The sequence below is a fragment of the Nycticebus coucang genome, chromosome 9 (genome assembly GCF_027406575.1).
Source record: "Nycticebus coucang isolate mNycCou1 chromosome 9, mNycCou1.pri, whole genome shotgun sequence".
Lineage (NCBI taxonomy): Eukaryota > Metazoa > Chordata > Mammalia > Primates > Lorisidae > Nycticebus > Nycticebus coucang.
In genome coordinates, this window is record NC_069788.1 from 37,484,458 (window position 1) to 37,504,508 (window position 20,051).

Here is a 20,051-nt window from a genome sequence, read left to right on the forward strand (position 1 = left end):
CTTCCACTCTGGACACCCAGAAGTCTTTACTATTCTTCAACACAGCAGGTAAGCTCCTGCGTTAGGGCCTTTGCATCTGTTCTTCCTGCTGCCCAGAATGCTCTGCTCCCATATATGTACCAGCCTTGTTCCCTTCAGGTCTTTACTCAAATGTTACCTTCTCGGCCCACCTAGTATCACATCCCCCTATCCCCACCCCCACTCCCTATCTCCTAAGCTCCATGAGGGCAAGGAATCCTGTCCATTTTGTTTCCTACTAATTGGTCAGCACCTAGACCTGTGTCTAGCCCTCGCAGGTGCTCATTCGATATTCGTTACATGAATGAGTGAATGGATGAGGCTCTCAAATAGGAGATCAGGTCACACCTGGATCATCCTGCAAGCCCTCACCAAAAAGACAAAGACCTGGGGTAGGTCATGTCCGATTCCCAGGGCCGAGGGCAGGATGGGCTATAATTGGGTGTACTCTGAGGCAGGCAGAAGGTGGGACCCACCGTGTTGATATGAAGAGAGAGGTTCTCTGTGTCTGTCTGCTCATCCTGCTCCGACGAATCCGTCTCTTCCATTTGTTGCATCTCCAGCTCAGACGGAAGAAGAGCTGTCAGGTAGGGGATGGTGAAGGGTCTGGCAGCAATCACTGGGGAATTGAAGAGAGGCACCAATTCCACCATCACAGAGTCCCTGCATCCAGCCTGGAGCCTCACAACAAATCAGTGAGCAACACTGAAAGACAACACTAACATGCTCTGGGCACTTACACAGCAGGCCCGGCAATGTCCTACAGGCTCTACACAGGTTACTTTTATTTATTTTTTTGAGACAGAATCTCACTTTTTTATTTTTTTGAGACAGAGTCTCAAGCTGTCGCCCTGGGTAGAGTGCTGTGGCCTCACAGCTCACAGCAACCTCCAACTTCTAGGCTTAAGCGATTCTCTTGCCTCAGCCTCCCAAGTAGCTGGGACCACAGGCACCTGCTACAAAGCCCAGCTATTTTTTGGTTGTAGTTGTCATTGTTGTTTGGCAGGCCCAGGTTGGATTCAAACCTGCCAGCTCTGGTGTATGTGGCTGGCGCCTTAGCCGCTTGAGCTACAGGCACCAAGCCCAGACTCTCACTTTATCGTCCTCGGTAAAGAGCTGTGGCATCATAGCTCACAGCAACCTCCAACTCTTGGACCCAAGCAATTCTCTTGCCTCAGCCTCCCAAATAGCTAGGACTACAGGTGCCTGCCACACACACCCGGCTACTTTTAGAGACGAAGTCTCGCTCTGACTCAGGCTGGTCTCGAACCTGTGAGCTCAAGCAATCCACCTGCCTCAGCGTCCCAGAGTGCTAGGATTACAGGCGTGAGCCACCGCACCTGGCCTTACACAGGTTACTTTTCATCCTTGCTCCTACCCTACTAGGTACAATTAGGCACAGAGAGGTTAGGTGACTTTCTCAAGTACACAGAAAATGGCACAGTGGGATTCAAACTCTGCACTATGACTTCAGAGCCCACTGAAGCAAGTACAACTGAAATCAGACAGAGTAGAGCCACAGATAAAATCCTAGCAACGTATCAGCTTTGTGACCTTGTACCATGGTCAGTTAACCCCTCTAAGCCTCATTTCCAGAGCAAGGATATTGATCCTTTCAACCAAGGACTCAAATCTGCATGTCACTATGTCCACCAAGCCATAGGACATTTGGTAAATGAGAATCCCAGTTCCTCCAAAAAAGCAATGAGGATGAGAAGAAGAAAGTCATTAAAAAATATTAAGGGCCACTGGGCTCAGCGCCGTAGCTTAGCGGCTAGGGTGTCAGCCACATACACGGGAGCTGGTGGGTTCAAATCAAGCCCGGGCCTGCCAAATAACAATGACAACTACAACCAAAAAATAGCCGGGTGTTGTGGCAGGTGCCTATAGTCCCAACTATTTGTGAGGCTGAGGCAAGACAATCACTTGAGCCCAGGAGTTTGAGGTTGCTGTGAGCTATGATGCTATGGCACTCAAGCCCAGGGCAACTGAATGAGACTGTCTCAACAACAACAAAAATAAATAAATAAAAGAAAGTCTCTATGTATACTTCTATGGTTAGATGTGATTGTTAAGAAATACTCCATAATTATTTTTACTGAGGGTCAGGACATGGGATCCTGCAGTCTCAAAGAGCTAGGTTTGAATGTGACCTACTAGCCATGTTGTGGCCTTGAGCAAATTCTTTCTCTTCTCTTTCTTTTTTTGAGATAGAGTCTCACGCTGTCACCTTGGGTAGAGTGCTGTGCTGTCATAGCTAACAGCAACCTTAGTCTCTGGGGCTCAAGCAATTCTCTTGCCTTAGCCTTCCTGACCGGCTGAGACCACAAACGCCTACCACAATGCCCATATATTTTTCTATTTTTAGTAGAGACAGAGTCTAACTCTTGCTCAGGCTGGTCTTGAACTCCTGAATGCAAGCAATCCACCCACCTCAGCCTCCAAGGTGCTAGGATTACAGGCAGAAGCCACCTCACCTGGCCACAGAGCAAGTTACTTCATTTCTCTACCAGCCTCAGCTTCTTGTGAAGATGGTGATGAGAGTTCTTAACTTGAAAGTACATAGAGGATTTAATGGGGCGATGCCTCAGAAATGCCTGACACTTAGTAGCTGCTGTTATATCAGAGCAAGGAATACCGCAGGCATTCAACCAGAGCTTGCTGAATGAATTAATCGCCCAAACCATCTCTGTCATTCTCATTCACCTTTGTAAAAACTGCAGCCTATGGAGATGAAGAAGCTTGGTCAACATGGCCAAGTAATCCTGAGACACAAAGTTAAATGAGATGGGATCTGTGAAAGGAGATGATAATGGGCTTCTGGCCCCCGGGCCAATGCTCCTTCTCTTGTCTGGGCTGCTACTTCTCCATCAGTCTCTCTGATGCCCTGGGCTCAGTTACCTTCAAGGTAACCCAAATGTAGTGTAACCTCAGGTGGCCAATCCCAACAGAGGCCATTATTGTGTCAGAGTCATCAGTTAGGGACAGGTTCTTAAGACCCAGGAAAAGGAACCAGAAACCTGAGGAATAAGCTATACCCACGAGAAAGATAAAAGCGTATTCATTTCCTTCTCCCAAGCTGAAAGAAAAGGAAGATAGTGGGATTAGCTCAAATGATAAGACAGAGTCTACAGCAGGGAATAACTCTCACATGGAAATGTGCTGACATCATCTTTGAAAAGACTCTGGGTCTCGCCTGTCTTGGCCATGAACCGGGTGAGTGCCCGCTCCACATCACGCCTCTGGGATGCAGCCTTCTCTCGTAGGACCTGGTAATCCGACACAGGCTCACGGTACGTCTGTAAGAGAATAAGCAAGACACTGGGGTAATGCCAACATACAATTCTGCTGGCCTCAAGTCCCTGCCTTACTGTTGCTATGTCCTTCCACCCTCTAAAATGACCTACTACTATTAATTAGAGCAGAGAATTCCAAAGTGCAAGAGCAGAAATGTTCCTAGTTCTTAATATTTCTAATCTTAAAAATTAAGAAATGTACAAATATTTACTTAAGAGATCAACTCTGGGCCTTCTATCAGCTCCTTCAATCAGCAACAGTGAGTCACCACAACCAGTCTTAATTTTTCTAGTTTTTGTAGAGATGGGGTCTTGCTGCTATTCAGGCTAGTCTCTAACTCCTAGTCTCAGGTGTAAGGGACACATCCTAAAGGAAGAATGAGAGTCACCAGGGACACCTGACAGGGATGATGTAATGTGATATCCTATGGCATGGGGGTGGATGCCTATATGGATTTGTAATCACACCATCCTGTTTTCTTAAATCAACCCTCACAATGTGGACACATTGTTCCCAAGATTCCCTCAAACAAAAAGAGACTGAAGATATTATTGTAAATGCAAGTAAACAAGAAAATAGCAGGCTGCAACTAATGCTCCTAATTATGAGCTTGTTAGCAATCAAGTTACAAAGGGAAAAACCATTGAGAGCTAATCAGAACAAAAGTTAGCCAAAACATTTTAAATGGTAATGGCAATGGTGACATTTTAACAGTGAGCAAAAAAGTTGTCATCATTTTTTGAGATAGAGTCTCATTTTATCGCTCTTGTTAGAGTGCGTGGCATCATAGCTCACAGCAACCCGAGACTCCTGGGCTCAAGATCCAATTGCCTCAGTCTCCCAAGTAGCTGGGACTATAGTTACCCACCATAATGCTTGGCTATTTTTAGAGACAGGGTCTCACTCCTGCTCAGGCTAGTCTCAAACTCCTGAGGTCAGGTGATCCACCTTGCCTCACTCAGCCTCACAGGGTACTAGGATTATAGGTGTGAACAACCACACCTGGCCAAAGTAACTATTCTTCATGATTTGGAGATAAAAGTTTGTTTTTTCTTTTCTTTTTTTAATTTAATTTTGTTTATTTATTTATTATTTATTTTGCAGTTTTTGGCCAGGGCTGGGTTTGAACCCACCACCTCCAGTACATGGGACTGGTGCCCTACTCCTTTGAGCCACAAGTGCCACCTCAAAAGTTTGTTTTTTTCTTTGTTTTTAAGAGACAGAGCCTCACTTTATCGCCTTCGGTAGAGTGCTGTGGAGTCACAGCTCACAGCAACCTCCAACTCCTGGGCTTAGGCAATTTTTCTGCCTCAGCCTCCCAAGTAGCTGGGACCACAGACGCCCACTACAACGCCTAGCCATTTTTTTTTTTTTTGCAGTTTTTGGCCGGGGCTGGGTTTGAACCCACTATCTCCGGTATGTGGGACCAGCGCCTTACTCCTTTGAGCCACAGGCGCTGCCCCCTAGCCATTTTTTTTGTTGCAGTTTGGCTGGGCTGGAACTGGCTACCCTCAGTATATGGGGCCAGTGCCCTACCCACTAAGCAACAGGCACCACCTGCGGAGATAAGTTTTTAATGGAGGCACCTGGAAACATTTCCACTATTGTCCCTGCCAAGTCAAGTGTGCAACTTATCATTCCCATGTCTATACTTAGAAACAGAATTTCCTTTTTGTTGTTTTTTGAGATAGAGTCTTGCTCTGTTGCCCAGACTAGAGTGCCAAGACCTCAGCCTAGCTCACAGAAACCTCAAACTGGGCTCAAGTGATCCTCCTGCCTTAGCTTCTTAGTAGCTAGAAGTACAGGTGCCCACCACAACGCCTGGGTAATTTTTTTCTATTTTTAGTACACACAGAGTCTCACTATTTTTCAGGCTGCTCTCAAACTCCTGAGCTCATGCAATTCCCTCAGCCTTGGCCTCCCACAGTGCTAGGATTACAGGCATGAGTCACCACACCCAGTCTTAATTTTTCTAGTTTTTGTAGAGACGGAGTCTCGCTGCTTTTCAGGCTGGTTTCTAACTCCTGGTCTCAAGCAATCTTCCCATTTTGCCCAAAGCACCAAGGTTCAGGGGTAAGCCACCACGCCTGGCTGATAATCTTTTAATATACATTATTTTAGCACAATGTTACACTATCATAGTCATGTAAATAAGCAAACATGTACTGAAAAATACATGCTTAATACTGATACTGACAGGGATACACTATATAAAGAATTAGAGAAAGGCCTGGGCCAGGTGGCTCATGCCTATAATCCAAGCACTTGGGAGGCTGAAGTGGGTGGATTGCCTAAGCTCACAGGTTCGAGACTAGCCTGACCAAGAGCAAGACCTCATCTCTAAAAATAGCTGGTGCTGTGGTGGGGACCCATAGTCCCAGCTACTTGGGAGGCTGAGGGAAGAGAATTGCTTAAGCCCAGGAGTTCGAGGTTGCTGTGAGCTATGACACTACAGCACTCTACACTCTAAGAAGGGTGACAAAGTGAGACTCTGTCTCAAGAAAAAAAAAAAAAAGAGAGCGAACATGGGTTGAATTGGGTCCCCACAGAAAGTGTTTTAGGTATGACTAATACCTTAGAATATAATCTTATTTGGAAATAGGGTCACTACAGATGTAATCAATTAAGATTAAGATGCGGTGGGGCGGCGCCTGTGGCTCAGTGAGTAGGGCGCGGGCCCGATATGCCAAGGGTGGCGGGTTCAAACCCAGCCCCGGCCAAACTGCAACAAAAAAATAGCCGGGCGTTGTGGCAGGCGCCTGTAGTCCCAGCTGCTCGGGAGGCTGAGGCAAGAGAATCGCGTAAGCCCAAGAGTTAGAGGTTGCTGTGAGCCGTGTGACGCTACGGCACTCTACCCGAGGGTGGTACAGTGAGACTCTGTCTCTACAAAAAAAAAAAAAAGATTAAGATGCGGTGATACTGGGATAAGGTGGATCCCAAAGACAATATGACCCGTGTCCTATAAGAAGATGGTCCTGTGGGGCTGCAAAGGGAGGGTCGGGAGGAGCAGCCATCTTCATCCTAAACCTAAGCGGGAAGGGCGTAGGCACCGCGCTATTGCTCCCTGCGCACTGTTTTTCTTGCTGACTTTCAGCGCACAGAAAAGCCTTAGCCTACTGCCGTCCACCGTCCAGTCTGGAGCAAACAAAAAATGTCAGCCAGCAACCCTCCCAGGACCTGCAGCAGCCCGCCTGGCCCCAAGCCCTGCCTGAGGCTGCGGCCTGCCCCAGGCTTCTCCGGAGGCACCGACTGTCCACAGGAAGAGTTGGGCTCTGTCAGCCACGGGACCCTGTGGGGGAGCAGGGCGAGGCCTGGGCAGGCCGCAGGGAGAGTAAGGAGTACGTGGCGCAGTGCACACCCCTGAGCCCCTGAGCAGTGGGATGTGCGCCCGGACCTGCTCGCACATAAGTAAAATAAATAAATAAATAAAATACATTTTTTAAAAAGAAGATGGCCCTGGGCGGCGCCTGTGGCTCATTGAGCAGGGCGCCGGCCCCATATACCGAGGGTGGCGGGTTCAAACCCAGCCCCGGCCAAACTGCAACAAAAAAAATAGCCGGGCGTTGTGGCGGGCGCCTGTAGTCCCAGCTACTCGGGAGGCTGAGGCAAGAGAATCGCTTAAGCCCAGGAGTTGGAGGTTGCTGTGAGCTGTGGCCATGGCACTCTACCGAGGGCAATAAAGTGAAACTCTGTCTCTACAAAAAAAAAAAAAAAAAAAAAAAAAAAGATGGCCCTGTGAAGGCAGAGGTACAGAGATAAGGCCATGTGAAGACAGAAGACCAGTGTGATATATCTATGTAGCATAAGCCAAGAAATGCCAAAAATGCTGACAAACCACCAGACATAGGAACAAGCAAGGAGAGATTCCCCAGCAGGTTTCAAGGAGAACATGGCCCTGAGAAGACCTTGATACTGTGAGTTAATAAATTTCTGTTCTCCTGAGTCACCTAGTTTGTGGCACTTTTTAATGGAAACAGATAGGATTTGATCGAGGACAATGGCTATGGTGCATTAGATGGGTGGGCATCTATTCCTTCTCCTCGTGTCTTCAAGTATGGAGAAATGTCGTGAAGGATGTGCCCTGACAGCCCACACATGGCCATCACTACATAATGTGAAGGGCAGAAGACATCATATTCAAACCATGGAGGGCAAATCCATGTCTCATTCAGACCTAAAGCTCAGATTTATAAGTTCCATTTCGTGATATTAACTTTTTTTTTTTTTTTTGCAGTTTTTGGCCGGGGCTGGTTTGAACCCCCCACCTCTGGTTTATGGGGCTGGTGCCCTACTCCTTTGAGCCACAGGCCCCACCCATGATATTAACGTGTTTTTTTTTTCTTGACAGCTCACAGCAACCTCAAACTCTTGAGCTTAAGCAATTCTCTTGCCTTGGCCTCCCAAGTAGCTGGCACTACAGGCATCCACAACAACGCCAGGCTATTTTTTTGTTGGACTTGCCATTTGGCAGGCCCGGGCTGAGTTCAAACCCGCCAGTCTTGGTATTTCCAGATTATGGTCTCTGCTCAAACCCTTCTTAGCCACTGAGCTATAGGTGCTGAGCTGATATAAAGTATTTGTAAGTAACTTCCCCCAATTTAATTTAATTTAATTTATTTAGACAGAGTCTCAAGCTGTTGCCCTGGATAGAAATTTTGTTTTTGGGTTTTTTTTTGAGACAGAGTCTCACTTTGTCACCCTTGCTAGAGTGCCATGGAGTCATAGCTCACAGCAACCTCCAACTCTTGGGCTCAAGTAATTCTCTTGCCTCAGCCTCCCTAGTAGCTGGGACTATAGGCACCCACCACAGTGCCTGGCTATTTTGTTTGTTTGAGACAGAGTCTCAGTATGTCGCCCTTGGTCATAGCTCACAGCAACCTCAAACACTTGGGCTTAACCAATTCTCTTGCCTCAGCCTCCCAAGTAGCTGGGACTACAGACACCTGCCACAACACCTGACTACTATTTTTTTTGTTTGTTTTTTCTTTTTGTTTAGCAGGCCCAGCCAAGTTCAAACCCACCCACCAGCTCTGGTGCATGTGGCTGGCACCCTAACCACTGAGTTACCAATGTCCCCCCCAAGCAATCCTCTTGCCTCAGTTTTTCTATTTTTAGTAGAGATGGGGTCTTGCTTTTGCTGAGGCTGGTCTCTAACTCCTGAGCTCAAGCAATTCACCCACCTTGGCCTCTCAAAGTGTTAGGATTACAAGTGTGTGCCACTGTACTGGCCTTCCCCCAATTTTAAAAATAACTTTTCTGGTCAGGCATGGTGGCTCATGCCTGTAATCCTAGCACTACAGGAGGTGGGATAATCGATAAGAGGTTAGGAGGTTGAGAACAGACTGAGCAAGAGTGAGATCCCATCTCTACAAAAGATATAAAAAATTATCCAGGCATGGTGACATACACCAGTAGTCCCAGCTACTTGAAAAGCTAAGGCAAAAGGATTGCTCAAAACTAAGAAGTCTGCGGTTGCTGTGAGCTATGACGCCATAGCACTCTACCTAGGGCAACAGAGTAACTTTTCTGTCTCAAAAAATAAAAATAAAATAAAGAAATTTTAAAAAAGCAAAATGGCTGGGCGCCTGTGGCTCAAGTAGCTAAGGCACCAGCCATATACACCTGAGCTGGTAGGTTCAAATCCAGCCTGGGCCCACCAAACAACGATGGCTGCAACCTAAAAATGGCTGGGCGTTGTGGTGGGCGCCTGTACGCCAAGGTACTTGGGAGGCGGAGACAGGAGAATTGCTTGAGCCCAGGAGTTGGAGGTTTCTGTGAGCTCTGATGCCACAGCACTCTACTCAGGGTGACAGCTTGAAGCTCTATCTCAAAAAAAAAAAAAAAAAAAAAAAAGCAAAAGTATTCTATCATGGAAAATTTGGGTGGGGCGGCGCCTGTGGCTCAAAGGAGAAGGGTGCTGGCACCACATGCCAGAGGTAGTGGGTTCAAACCTAGCCCCGGCCAAAAACTGCAAAAAAACAAAAAGAAAAAAGAAAATTTGGAAAACATAGAAAAGCATAAACAAAGACAAAAATTACCTTTAATCTCACTGAGAATTACTATAAACATTTTGTGAAGTATCCTTCCAGTCCTGTTTCTACATGGCTATGCACTTCTGTGTTTTGGAGGGATAGGCAATACCAGGGCCGGCTTCCACTTCTTTGTTAACTACACCTTTGCTGGCAAACTTAGGAACATGATTCTCACTTGCCAAATTGTTTCTCAGTGGGAGAAGATACTCTGAGTTCTAAACTACCCTTTCACAAACTATATTCTGGACTGCCATCTGACCATCAACAGGAATCGTCACTCACCGGAGTTTTGATGTAGGTGTGGGGATCAGGGAACTCCGGAAAATGGCTGGGGATGTGTGGCGGGTGGGGTCGGTTCTGTCCTGCTGTGAGGGCCTTAGGGGTCACTGGCTGATTGGTCACTGGAGCTGCAACAGAGTCATAACTGGTTACTTCTCCACCTATGGTCCTGGTTTTTCCAGATTATGGTCACTGCCCAAAGTAAATGCCAGACCTTAGTTTTCTAAACAACAGGCATTTGTACTTCTTTTTTTTTTTTTTTTTTTGTAGAGACAGAGTCTCACTTTACTGCCCTTGGTAGAGTGCTGTGGTGTCACACAGCTCACAGCAACCTCCAGCTCTTGGGCTTACGTGATTCTCTTGCCTCAGCCTCCCAAGCAGCTGGGACTACAGGCGCCTGCCACAACGCCTGGCTATTTTTTTGTTGCAGTTTGGCCGGGGCTGGGTTTGAACCCACCACCCTTGGTATATGGGGCTGGCGCCCTACTCACTGAGCCATAGGCGCCGCCCAGGCATTTGTACTTCTATCAGTAAAAGGCCTTCAATGGCTTAAGGATCTGAGAAGGTCACCCCCACAATGCCCAGCCCTGGTAGATGATCTTGGTTGACATTTACATCTACAACAATCTGCCTGCAAGCCTCTTAAACAAGTAGGTGGGTGGCTGTGACCATGGTAACTGTGAAAAGAACATGCTGAAGAACCAGAGACATGAGATGGGCTGCTAATACTCTTTTCAGAGATCTCAGATAACATAAATGTACCCTGAGCTGGGGAAAGTGTAGGCTTTATGATAACAAGAGAGATTGAAAAATGACACCTCCCACTGCTACTTTGAGAGGAAGTTCTTAAAAAGATGCCAACATGAAAAATGTGACTTCAAAAATTCAGTGAATTCTCCTCAGATCCTACAAGCCCAACTGGTAACTGTTTCCCTAGTTTATGGCACTCAGTTTTATCTAAGACAGAGGTCATCAAACCTTCTGTATAAAGGGCCAGATAGTAAATATTTTCGGTTTTGTAGGCCAGAGAGTCTCCGTCACAATTAAACTCTACCTTTATAGCATAAAAACAACCATAGGCAGCAAGTAAATATGGCTAAATTCTAATAAAACTTTATTTACAAAAACAAGTGGCAGGCTGCATTTGGCCCACAGACCATAGTTTATCAATCTGTGATCTAAGGAAGAATAAGAACTTTCACATTTTCTAAGCAGCATCATTTGCTCTTCTGGGGCTAAAGCAAAAGACTCACAGCAATATCCCAGAGATGGTTTACTTTTCTGGTAAATGAATTTCACATTCAAAACCTACTAGTCCAGATAAAGATTATATCGTAGGTAGCCACAAAGATTGGAAGGGAGCCTGAAACAAAGAAATAGCTACCAATCCAATCCCTGCGCCATCCAGCTAATTCATTTCACAAGCATTAATCGAGAATTCACTAAGTACCTCAGTTCAAAGTCACTTACGAGCAGTGATGACCATTCTCTGGGACCGTTTTGCATAAGCTGGGAGAGTATCCACATTGAAACCTAAGAGAAAACAAAACAAAAAACAATGCTCAGGCTCGGCGCTTGTACTCAGCGGGTAGGGCGCCAGCCACATACACTGAAGCTGGTGGGCTGGAACCCAGCCCCAGCCTGCCAAATGACAATGACAACTACAATGAAAAAATAGCCAAACGACAATGGTAACTACAATGAAAAAATAGCTGAGCGTTGTGGTGCCTGTAGTCCCAGCTACTTGGGAAGCGAGGCAAGAGAATCACTTAAGCCCAAGAGGTTGCTGTGAGCTGTGACGCCACGGCATTCTACCCAGGGTGACAGCTTGAGACTGTCTTAAAAACAAACAAACAAAAGAAAAAAACAATGCCCAGACCATGGAGAAATGGATGGCTTAAACTTCCAATTCAACCAATTAGCTGCTACTCAAAAGAATTTCCAGCAGAATCCCCCAACAGGGTGTTAGGAGGCCTCTTAAATGGGTGCAGAGGACCCTCTCTTGATAACTCTCTTAAGCTAAAAGCAAATCAACAGATCCACAAGTGGCTTGGTGCCCGTAGCTCAGTAGTTACAGCACCAACCACATACACTGAGGCTGGCAGATTCAAATCTGGCCCAGGCCAGCTGAACAATGACAACTGCAACAAAACATATAGCTGGGCAATGTGGCAGGTGCCTATAGTCCCAGCTACTTGGGAGGTTGAGGCAACAGAATCACTTAAGCCCAAGAGTTAGAGGTTGATGTGAGCTGTGATGCCACAGCACTCTACCAAGGGTAACATAGTGAGACTCTGTCTCAAAAAAAAAAAAAAAAAAAAAAAAGATCCACAAGGGAAACCAAGAAGAGTCAGCAGACGTGGCTGACTCCTAGGGACTCCTTCCTCTCTTACAACCCTACCTCAGACTCATTGAAGAATAGGAAACTGGAAGTGTACTTACCCATCTCAACAAGTGTGACCACGATGTCCGATAGTGTGGGCTGAGTCCTGGCTGTGTGCTCACAGTAAGACTTGGCACTCCTCCCAATTTCTGAAATGTCTAAGAGAGGGTCAAAGGCATAAAGTCTATTCTCAATCCCTTAAAAAGTTAAACATAGGCTGGGCATGGTGGCTCATGCCTATAATCCTAGCACTCTGGGAGCCTGACGTGGGTGGATTGCTTGAGCTCAGAGTTCGAGACCAGCCTGAGCAAAAGTGAGACCCCCGTCTCTCCTAAAACTAAAAAAAAAACTGGCTTGGCACCCGTAGCTCATTGGTTAGGGTGCCAGCCACATATACCAGGGATGGTGGGTTCGAACCCAGCCCAGGCTTGCTAAACAACAATGATAACTATAACAACAACAACAACTAGCTGGGCATTGTGGCAGGCGCCTATAGCCCCAGCTACTCGGGGGGGCTGAGACAAAAGACTTGCTTAAGCCCAAGAGTTTGAGGTTGCTGTGAACAATCACACCATGGCACTCTACTGAGGGCAACAAAGTGAGACTCTGCCTCAAAAAAAATAAAAAAGTAAATAAAATAAAAATAAAATAAACTGAGGCAAGAGGATCACTTAAGCCTGAGTTGGAGGTTGCTGTGAGCTATGATGCCACAGCACTCTATCCAAGGTGACAGCTTGAGACTCTGTCTCAAACAAAAAAAAAAGTTAAACATAGAATTACCATATAACCCAGCAATTCCACTTCTAGGTGTATACCCAAATGAACTGAAAAGAGGGATTCAAATAGAACTTTGTAGATGAATATTCATAGCAGCATTATTCACAATAGCCAAAATATAGAAACAACCCAGTGTCCATTGACAGATGAAATCAACAAACTGTGGTATATACATACAATGGAATATTATTCAGCCTTAAAAAGGAAGGGAATTCTTACACATGCTGCAGCACTGATGACCTTTGAAAATATTATGCTAAGTGAAATAAGCCAGACACAAAAAGAATTAAAGATTCCACTTATATGAGGTACCTAGAAAAAGCAAATTAGGGCTGGGTGCCTGTGATCACACCTGTGATCCTAGCACCTTGGGAGGTCAAGGAAGGAGGAGCGTTTGAGGCCAGGAGTTTGAAACTAGCCTGAGTCAAGAGTGAGACCTCATGTCTACAAAAAATATATAAAAAATCAGCCAGGTGTGGTAGTGCATGCTTATAATGTCACTACTAGAGAGGCTGAGGCAGAAGAATTGCTAAGCCCAGGAGTTTTGAATTTTCAGAGAATTCTGATGATAACACTGTACTTGAGCCTGGGTGACAATGAGAACCTGTCTCAAAGGGAAAAATGTCTCCTGAAAGAAAAAGAAAAGGTGAATTCACAGAGAAAGTAGATTCAAAGTTAGTAGGGGCTGGGTCAGAGAGTGTATAGGGAGTTACTATTTATGGATACACAGCTTCTGTTTAGAACGGTGAAAACATTCGAGAAATGAAGAATATTGCAAACATTGTGAATATACTTAATGCCACTGAATTGTGCACTTAAAAAAGATGGAAATGAGACGGTGCCTGTGGCTCAAAGGAGTAGGGCGCCGGCCCCATATGCCAGAGGTGGTAGGTTCAAATCCAGCCCCAGCCAAAAACTGGGGGGGAGGGGGAGATGGAAATGATACATTTTATGCATATCTTACCTCAAAAAAAAAAAAAAACAAGAAAAAAGTCTTATTTTGGCTGGTTGCCCGTAGCTCAGTGGTTAGGGTGCCAGCCACATGCTTTGGGACTAGTAGGTTTGAACCCGCCCTACTCACTAAGCTATAGGCTCCGAGCCCCAAATTTATTTTTTTGAGACAGAGTAGAGTGGAGGGCCGTCACCATAGCTCACTGCAACCTCAAACTCCTGGGCTCAAGTCATCCTCTTGTTATGTGCCAGGACACCCAGCTAATTTTTCTGTTTTTAGAAGAGACAGGGTCTTATTCTTTCTCAGGCTGGTATCCAACTCCTGAGCTTAAGCAATCCACACACTTTGGCCTCCCAGAGTGCTAGGATTATAGGTGTGAGCCAACTTGCCCAGCCCAAGGACTGAATTCTTATCCATTAGAAACTATTAGTTCATTCCTTCAGGACAAACATTCTCAAAATGTGGTTTGAGAACCCTTGAAGTTCCCCAATTTTTTTTTTTTTTTTTTGTAGAGACAGAGTTTCACTTTATTGCCCTCAGTAGAGTGCCGTGGCATCACACAGCTCACAGAAACCTCCAACTCCTGGGCTTAGGCGATTCTCCTGCCTCAGCCTCCCTAGTAGCTGGGACTACAGGCGCCTCCCACAACGCCCGGCTATTTTTTTGTTGCAGTTTGGCCGGGGCTGGATTTGAACCCTCCACCCTCGGTATATGGGGCTGGCGCCCTGCTCACTGAGCCACAGGCGCCGCCCCCCCCAATTTTTTTTTAAAGTCCACATGTCAAAACTATTTTCATAAGGAGGCGGAAGCAGCCTGAACAAGAGCAAGACCCCATCTCTAAAAATAGCCAGGCTTTGTGGTGGGCGCCTGTAGTCCCAGCTACTCCGGAGGCTGAGACAAGAGAATCACTTGAGTCCAAAAGTTTGAGGTTGTTGTTAGCTGTGACGTCACGGCACTCTACCACGGGTGACAAAGTGAGACTCTGTCTTAAAAAATAAATAAATAAAATGGTTCGGTGCCTCTAGCACAGTGGTTAAAAGTGCCAGCCACATGCACCGAGGCTAGCGGGTTCGAGCCTGGTCCAAGCCAGCTAAACAACAATGACAACTGCAACAAAAAAATAGCCGGACATTGTGGTGGGTGTGTGCCTGTAGTCCCAGCCACTTGGGAGGCTGATGCAAGAGAATCACTTAAGCCCAAGAGTCTGAGGTTGTTGTGAGCTGTGCTGCCAAGGCATTCTACCAAGGGTGACATAGTGAGACTCTGTCTCAAAAAAAAAATTAATTAAAAAAATAAAGGGCAGCACTTGTAGCTCAGTGGGTATGGCGTCGGCTCCATATACTGAGGGTGGTGGGTTTGAACCTGGCCCCGGCCAAACTGCAACAAAAGAATAGCCGGGCGTTGAGGCAGGGGCTTGTAGTCCCAGCTACTCGGGAGGCTGAGGCAAGAGAATCACGTAAGCCCAGGAGTTGGAGGTTGCTATGAGCTGTGTGATGCCACAGCACTCTACCATGGGCAATAAAGTGAAACTCTGTCTCTACAAAAAAAAAAATAAATAATAAATAAACAAAATAAAATAAATTAAGTCATTATTTGACTTTTTCACTCATTCCCTTGAGTAGTTTTCCAGAGGATACATGACTTTTGATGACATCATGATCATGGCTCTGATGAATAATAAAATGTATTATTATACGTTCTTACATTTAAACAATTTTTTTCTAATAAGGCAAATTTATATATACAGAGGGTGCAAAAGAAAGGAATGCACATTTTAAGAAAGGAAAAAATTATATTAAAACTATAGTACTCAGGCAGCGCCTGTGGCTCAAAGGAGTAAGGTGCTGGTCCCATATGCCAGAGGTGGCAGGTTCAAACCCAGCCCCGGCCAAAACTGTAAACAAACAAAAAAACAAAAAAACCCAACTATAATACTCAAGTCATGTTTGAATTATGCAATCATAAGAGCTACAAGCTATAATATATAGGATAACGAACATTAATAGTATATACTGAGTATTATAATTTTTTTTTTTTTTATTAAGACAGAGCCTCAAGCTGTCACCCTGGGTAGAGTGCTGTAGCATCACAGCTCACAACAACCTCCAACTCCTGGGCTCAAGCTTAACTTCTGCCTCCGCCTCCCAAGTAGCTGGGACTACAGGCGCCCACCACAACACCCGGCTATTTTTTGGTTGTAGCCATTATTGTTGTTTGGTGGGCCCAGGCTGGATTCAAACCCGCCAGCTCAGATGTATGTGGCTGTTTGAGGCACAGGGACCGAGCCAAGTATTATAATTTTAATAGTTTTTTTCCTTTCTTAAAATGTGTATACATTTTTGGCACCCTCTATATATATAAACACACACCCACATACAAAACACACTATACAAAAGCTCCTTGGGATCCTCAATGTTTAAGAGTGTAAAGGCGGGGGCGGCGCCTGTGGCTCAGTTGGTAAGGCCCTGGCCCCATATACTGAGGGTGGCTGGTTCAAACACGGCCCCGGCCAAACTGCAACCAAAAAATAGCCGGGCGTTGTGGTGGGCGCCTGTAGTCCCAGCTACTCGGGAGGCTGAGGCAAGAGAATCGCTTAAGCCCAGGAGTTGGAGGTTGCTGTGAGCTGTGTGAGGCCACGGCACTCTACTGAGGGCCATAAAGTGAGACTCTGTCTCTACTACAAAAAAAAAAAAAAAAAAAGAGTGTAAAGGCGTCCTGAGACCAAAAAGTTTGAGATCACTGCTTTAGGAAAACATCTGATATTTAAAAACTCCAAGCATCAACTGACCAGAGCCCAAGATCACCCTCTTGCTAGGGCATTCTACAACTACTATATGATCCAGACTTGAGTTCAAAGGCAGGGCCTTTTTAGTTTGATGAATAATAATTGCTCCAAGGGCTCCCAGATAAGCTGGGCAGTTCTTTTTTGCAATGCAGTTCAAGAGCTCCCTCTACCCAAACCTTTCTCCCACTTCCTTTCATAAGTGCTGATCCCCAAGGAACACCATATATGCCCCCACCCCTCATCTCATCCCACCCCCAAAAAAGTCCTAAATGGGGAAATAGGTTGTACATTCAGAAAAACCTATATGAGACTGTATCAGGCTCTTAAACCTCAAGACATTTCCTTGTTTTTTTTTCACATTCTATAAAACGTACTCATCTTATTTCTTGTGCCACACAATACAGCATGTGACTGCATAATATGATAGCATCTATTTCATGGGAATTAGTCCTGACACACCAACAAAAGTATAACTCATTTTTTTTTTTTAGAGACAATCTCACTTTGTTGCCCTCGGGAGAGTGCCGTGGTGTCACAGCTCACAGCAACCTCCAGCTCTTAGGCTTAGGCGATTCTCTTGCCTCAGCCTCCCATGTAGCTTGGACCACAGATGCCCTCAACAATGCCCAGCTACTTTTTGTTGCAGTTTGGCCGGGGCTGGGTTTGAACCCACCACCCTTGGTATGTGGGGCTGGTGTCCTACTCACTGAGCCCCAGTCGCCGCCCCAAAAGTATAACTCTTTCAAGAACAGAGAGCAAGCTGGATGAGGTGGCTCACACCTGTAATCCTGAGGAGGGTGGACTGCCTGAGCTCACAGGTTAGAGACCAGCCTGAGCCAGAGCGCAACCCCATCTCTAAAAAAAAATAGCCAGATGCTATGGCAGGGGCCTGTAGTCCCAGCTACTTGGGAGGCTGAGGCAAGAGTATCACTTGAACCCAAGAGTTTGAGGTTGCTGTGAGCTAAGATGCCATGGCATTCTACCAAGTGTGACCAAATGAGACAAAAAAGAAAAAAGAAAAGAATAGAGAGCAAAATAGCAATAGTAAGGACACCTCCAAGTCATCAAGAGTTTAACAATCTCGTGGCTCCCGCCTGTAATCCTAGCACTCTGGGAGCCTGAGGCGGTTGGATTGCTTGAGCTCAGAAGTCTGAGACCAGCCTGAGCAAAAGCGAAACCCCGGCTCAACTAAAAATACAAAAATTGGCCCTGTGCCTGTAGCTCAGAACCTAGGGCACCAACCATACACACCAGGGCTGGGGGTTCGAATCCAGCATGGGCCTGCCAAACAATGACAACCACAACAAAAAAAATAGGGCGGAGCCTGTGGCTCAGTCGGTAGGGCGCCAGCCCCATATACCGAGGGTGACAGGTTCAAACCCAGCCCCGGCCAAACTGCAACCAAAAAATAGCCGGGCGTTGTGGCAGGCGCCTGTAGTCCCAGCTACTCGGGAGGCTGAGGCAAGAGAATCGCTTAAGCTCAGGAGTTGGAGGTTGCTGTGAGCTGTGTGAGGCCATGGCACTCTACCGAGGGCCATAAAGTGAAACTCTGTCTCTACAAAAAAAAAAATAGCTTGACATTGTGGTGGGCACCTGTAGTCCCAGCTGTTTGGGAAACTAAGGCAAGAGACTCGCTTAAGCCCAAGAGTTTGAGATTGCTATGAATGGTAACGCCATGGCACTCTACTGCGGGTGATATAGTTAGACTCTGTCTCAAAAAAAAGAAAAGAAAAACTGAGACAAGAGAATCACTTGAGTCCGAATTGGAAGTTGCTGTGAGCTATGATGCCATAGCACTCTACGCAGGGCGAGAGCTTGAGACTGTCTCAAAAAAAAAAAAAAAAAAGTTTGGGATGTTTCACATATATCTCACTTAGACTCATAAATCCATGAAGTACAAATTATTATCCCATTCACAAGTAAAGAAATAGAGGTTTAGGAGGCCTAGTTATTTGCCTGAGCAATTAAGAGGCAGAGTGATAATCGGCACCCACGTCTATTCTATTCTAAAGCCCGTGGGCGGCACCTGTGACTCAGTGAGCAGGGCGCCGGTCCCATATGCCGGAGGTGGCAGGTTCAAACCTAGCCCCGGCCAAAAACCAAAAAAAATAAAAAATAAAAATAAAGCCCATAAGTGCTTCACTATGCTCTTCTTTTTCTTGAATCCTCTCTAACGCTATTATAAAGCAGGGCACAGAACTGATGTTGGGGCTGACTCGAAGAAGAACCAGTACTCACAGCTCTGCAGCATCTCCGTCAATGTTTCCACGGATGCTTTTTCAGCACTCTCAAACCCTGCCTCTGTCAGCAAGGAGCTCACAACCACTTGCAGGGTTCTCCTCCGGGCCAAGTGGTAGTTATCAGCAGGGTTAGTAGACTGTTTACTTCCTGATCTCTGTAAATCAGCCGACCAGAGAGAGAGATTTTCATCCACAGGATAAGGACACAATCACATAGCTCACACATTGTCGGTGGCAAGCAAAAGTGCTTTTGCTAAATACTTCTTTATCTGTGCTTAATATTTAGATTTACAGAGCTTAGTCAACTAACAATTGAGCAGGATGCTCTAAATACAGAGACAACTTTTCTGCCTACCTAAGATACAACAGTTTTTTTTTTTTAACCTTAAACATTAGCAGATTATGAAACTGTATAACTGAAGAAACAAGCATGGTGGGATTGAATAAGTAACTCACAGAAAAAATAAGATCTCTCTCTGGTTCCTCCCATCTCCATCCCATTTCATTACCAAAATTAAAACAATAATAAACACGTGACGTGGAGGAAACGAGGGCAAACGATAACAGCACTAAAAGAAGGGAAACTAAATATTTTGAACCAGGAATCCCTCCCAACTTTGACTGGCCAATAAAAAGGCGAAAACGTTGTCTTCGGACCAATCATGAAGGGTTCCGGGTTCCCAACCCCCCAATAGGGAACGAGCCAATCAGGACACGGATCCACCAACTCAAGAGGCCGCAGCCAAGTCCCAAGGAGGGGGGGCACGTACAGCCTGAAAGACCCTTCTTCACTCGGGGCTCATGGTGGGGCTGTATTTCTGGGCATGAGATTGTTGCCCAGGTCCGGGGAAAGTTGCAGAACGCCTAAACTCTCTCGGCTTCGGCCCCGCGCCCCTTGCCCTTACCGTTCCGGAGCTGCCGGCCCCGGTCGTGGCCGCCGCGTCGGCCATCTTGCTCTGGCGTAGTGTGCGCGGCCGCGGGGCGGGATGGGACTTGTAGTCGCAGGGCGGGGCGGCGCGGCGTGCGCCCCTCGGGGTTTATAGAAGGTAAGCTGGGTGGGGGGCGCGTTGGGTACCCTTCGCGCACGTGACCTTTAGTGAGGGAAATGTTCTCCAGGTCTTCAATGGGGTTGGAAAAGAGCCAGGAAAATACGCTACCGGCTTCAGAGTTAGAAGAAACGTACTTTAAGACGAGACGATTCTTATGGAGCGCACACTCCTGGAAGGATCCAGGAGGTCATCTATACTCGACGGAATTTTCCAAATTTGTCTGATTATTAGCAACATCT

At 46.2% G+C, this 20,051-nt stretch overlaps 1 protein-coding gene across 3 annotated transcripts in view; it reads right to left on the bottom strand.

Annotated features, from left to right (window-relative positions):
• Positions 1-19,737, bottom strand: part of TAF8 (TATA-box binding protein associated factor 8) — a 96,405-nt gene extending 76,668 nt beyond the window's left edge. For all 3 annotated transcript variants that reach the window (XM_053601981.1, XM_053601980.1, XM_053601982.1), the window contains exons 1-7: positions 19,669-19,737; positions 18,762-18,918; positions 12,069-12,167; positions 11,097-11,159; positions 9,630-9,754; positions 3,170-3,317; positions 495-637 (exon numbers count right to left, since the gene is read on the bottom strand). In XM_053601981.1, coding sequence (XP_053457956.1) covers positions 495-637; positions 3,170-3,317; positions 9,630-9,754; positions 11,097-11,159; positions 12,069-12,167; positions 18,762-18,918; positions 19,669-19,713 — 780 coding nt within the window. In that variant the 5' untranslated portion in view covers positions 19,714-19,737. The remainder of the gene's footprint in view (positions 1-494; positions 638-3,169; positions 3,318-9,629; positions 9,755-11,096; positions 11,160-12,068; positions 12,168-18,761; positions 18,919-19,668) is intronic.
• Between the last annotated feature and the right edge of the window lie 314 nt (positions 19,738-20,051).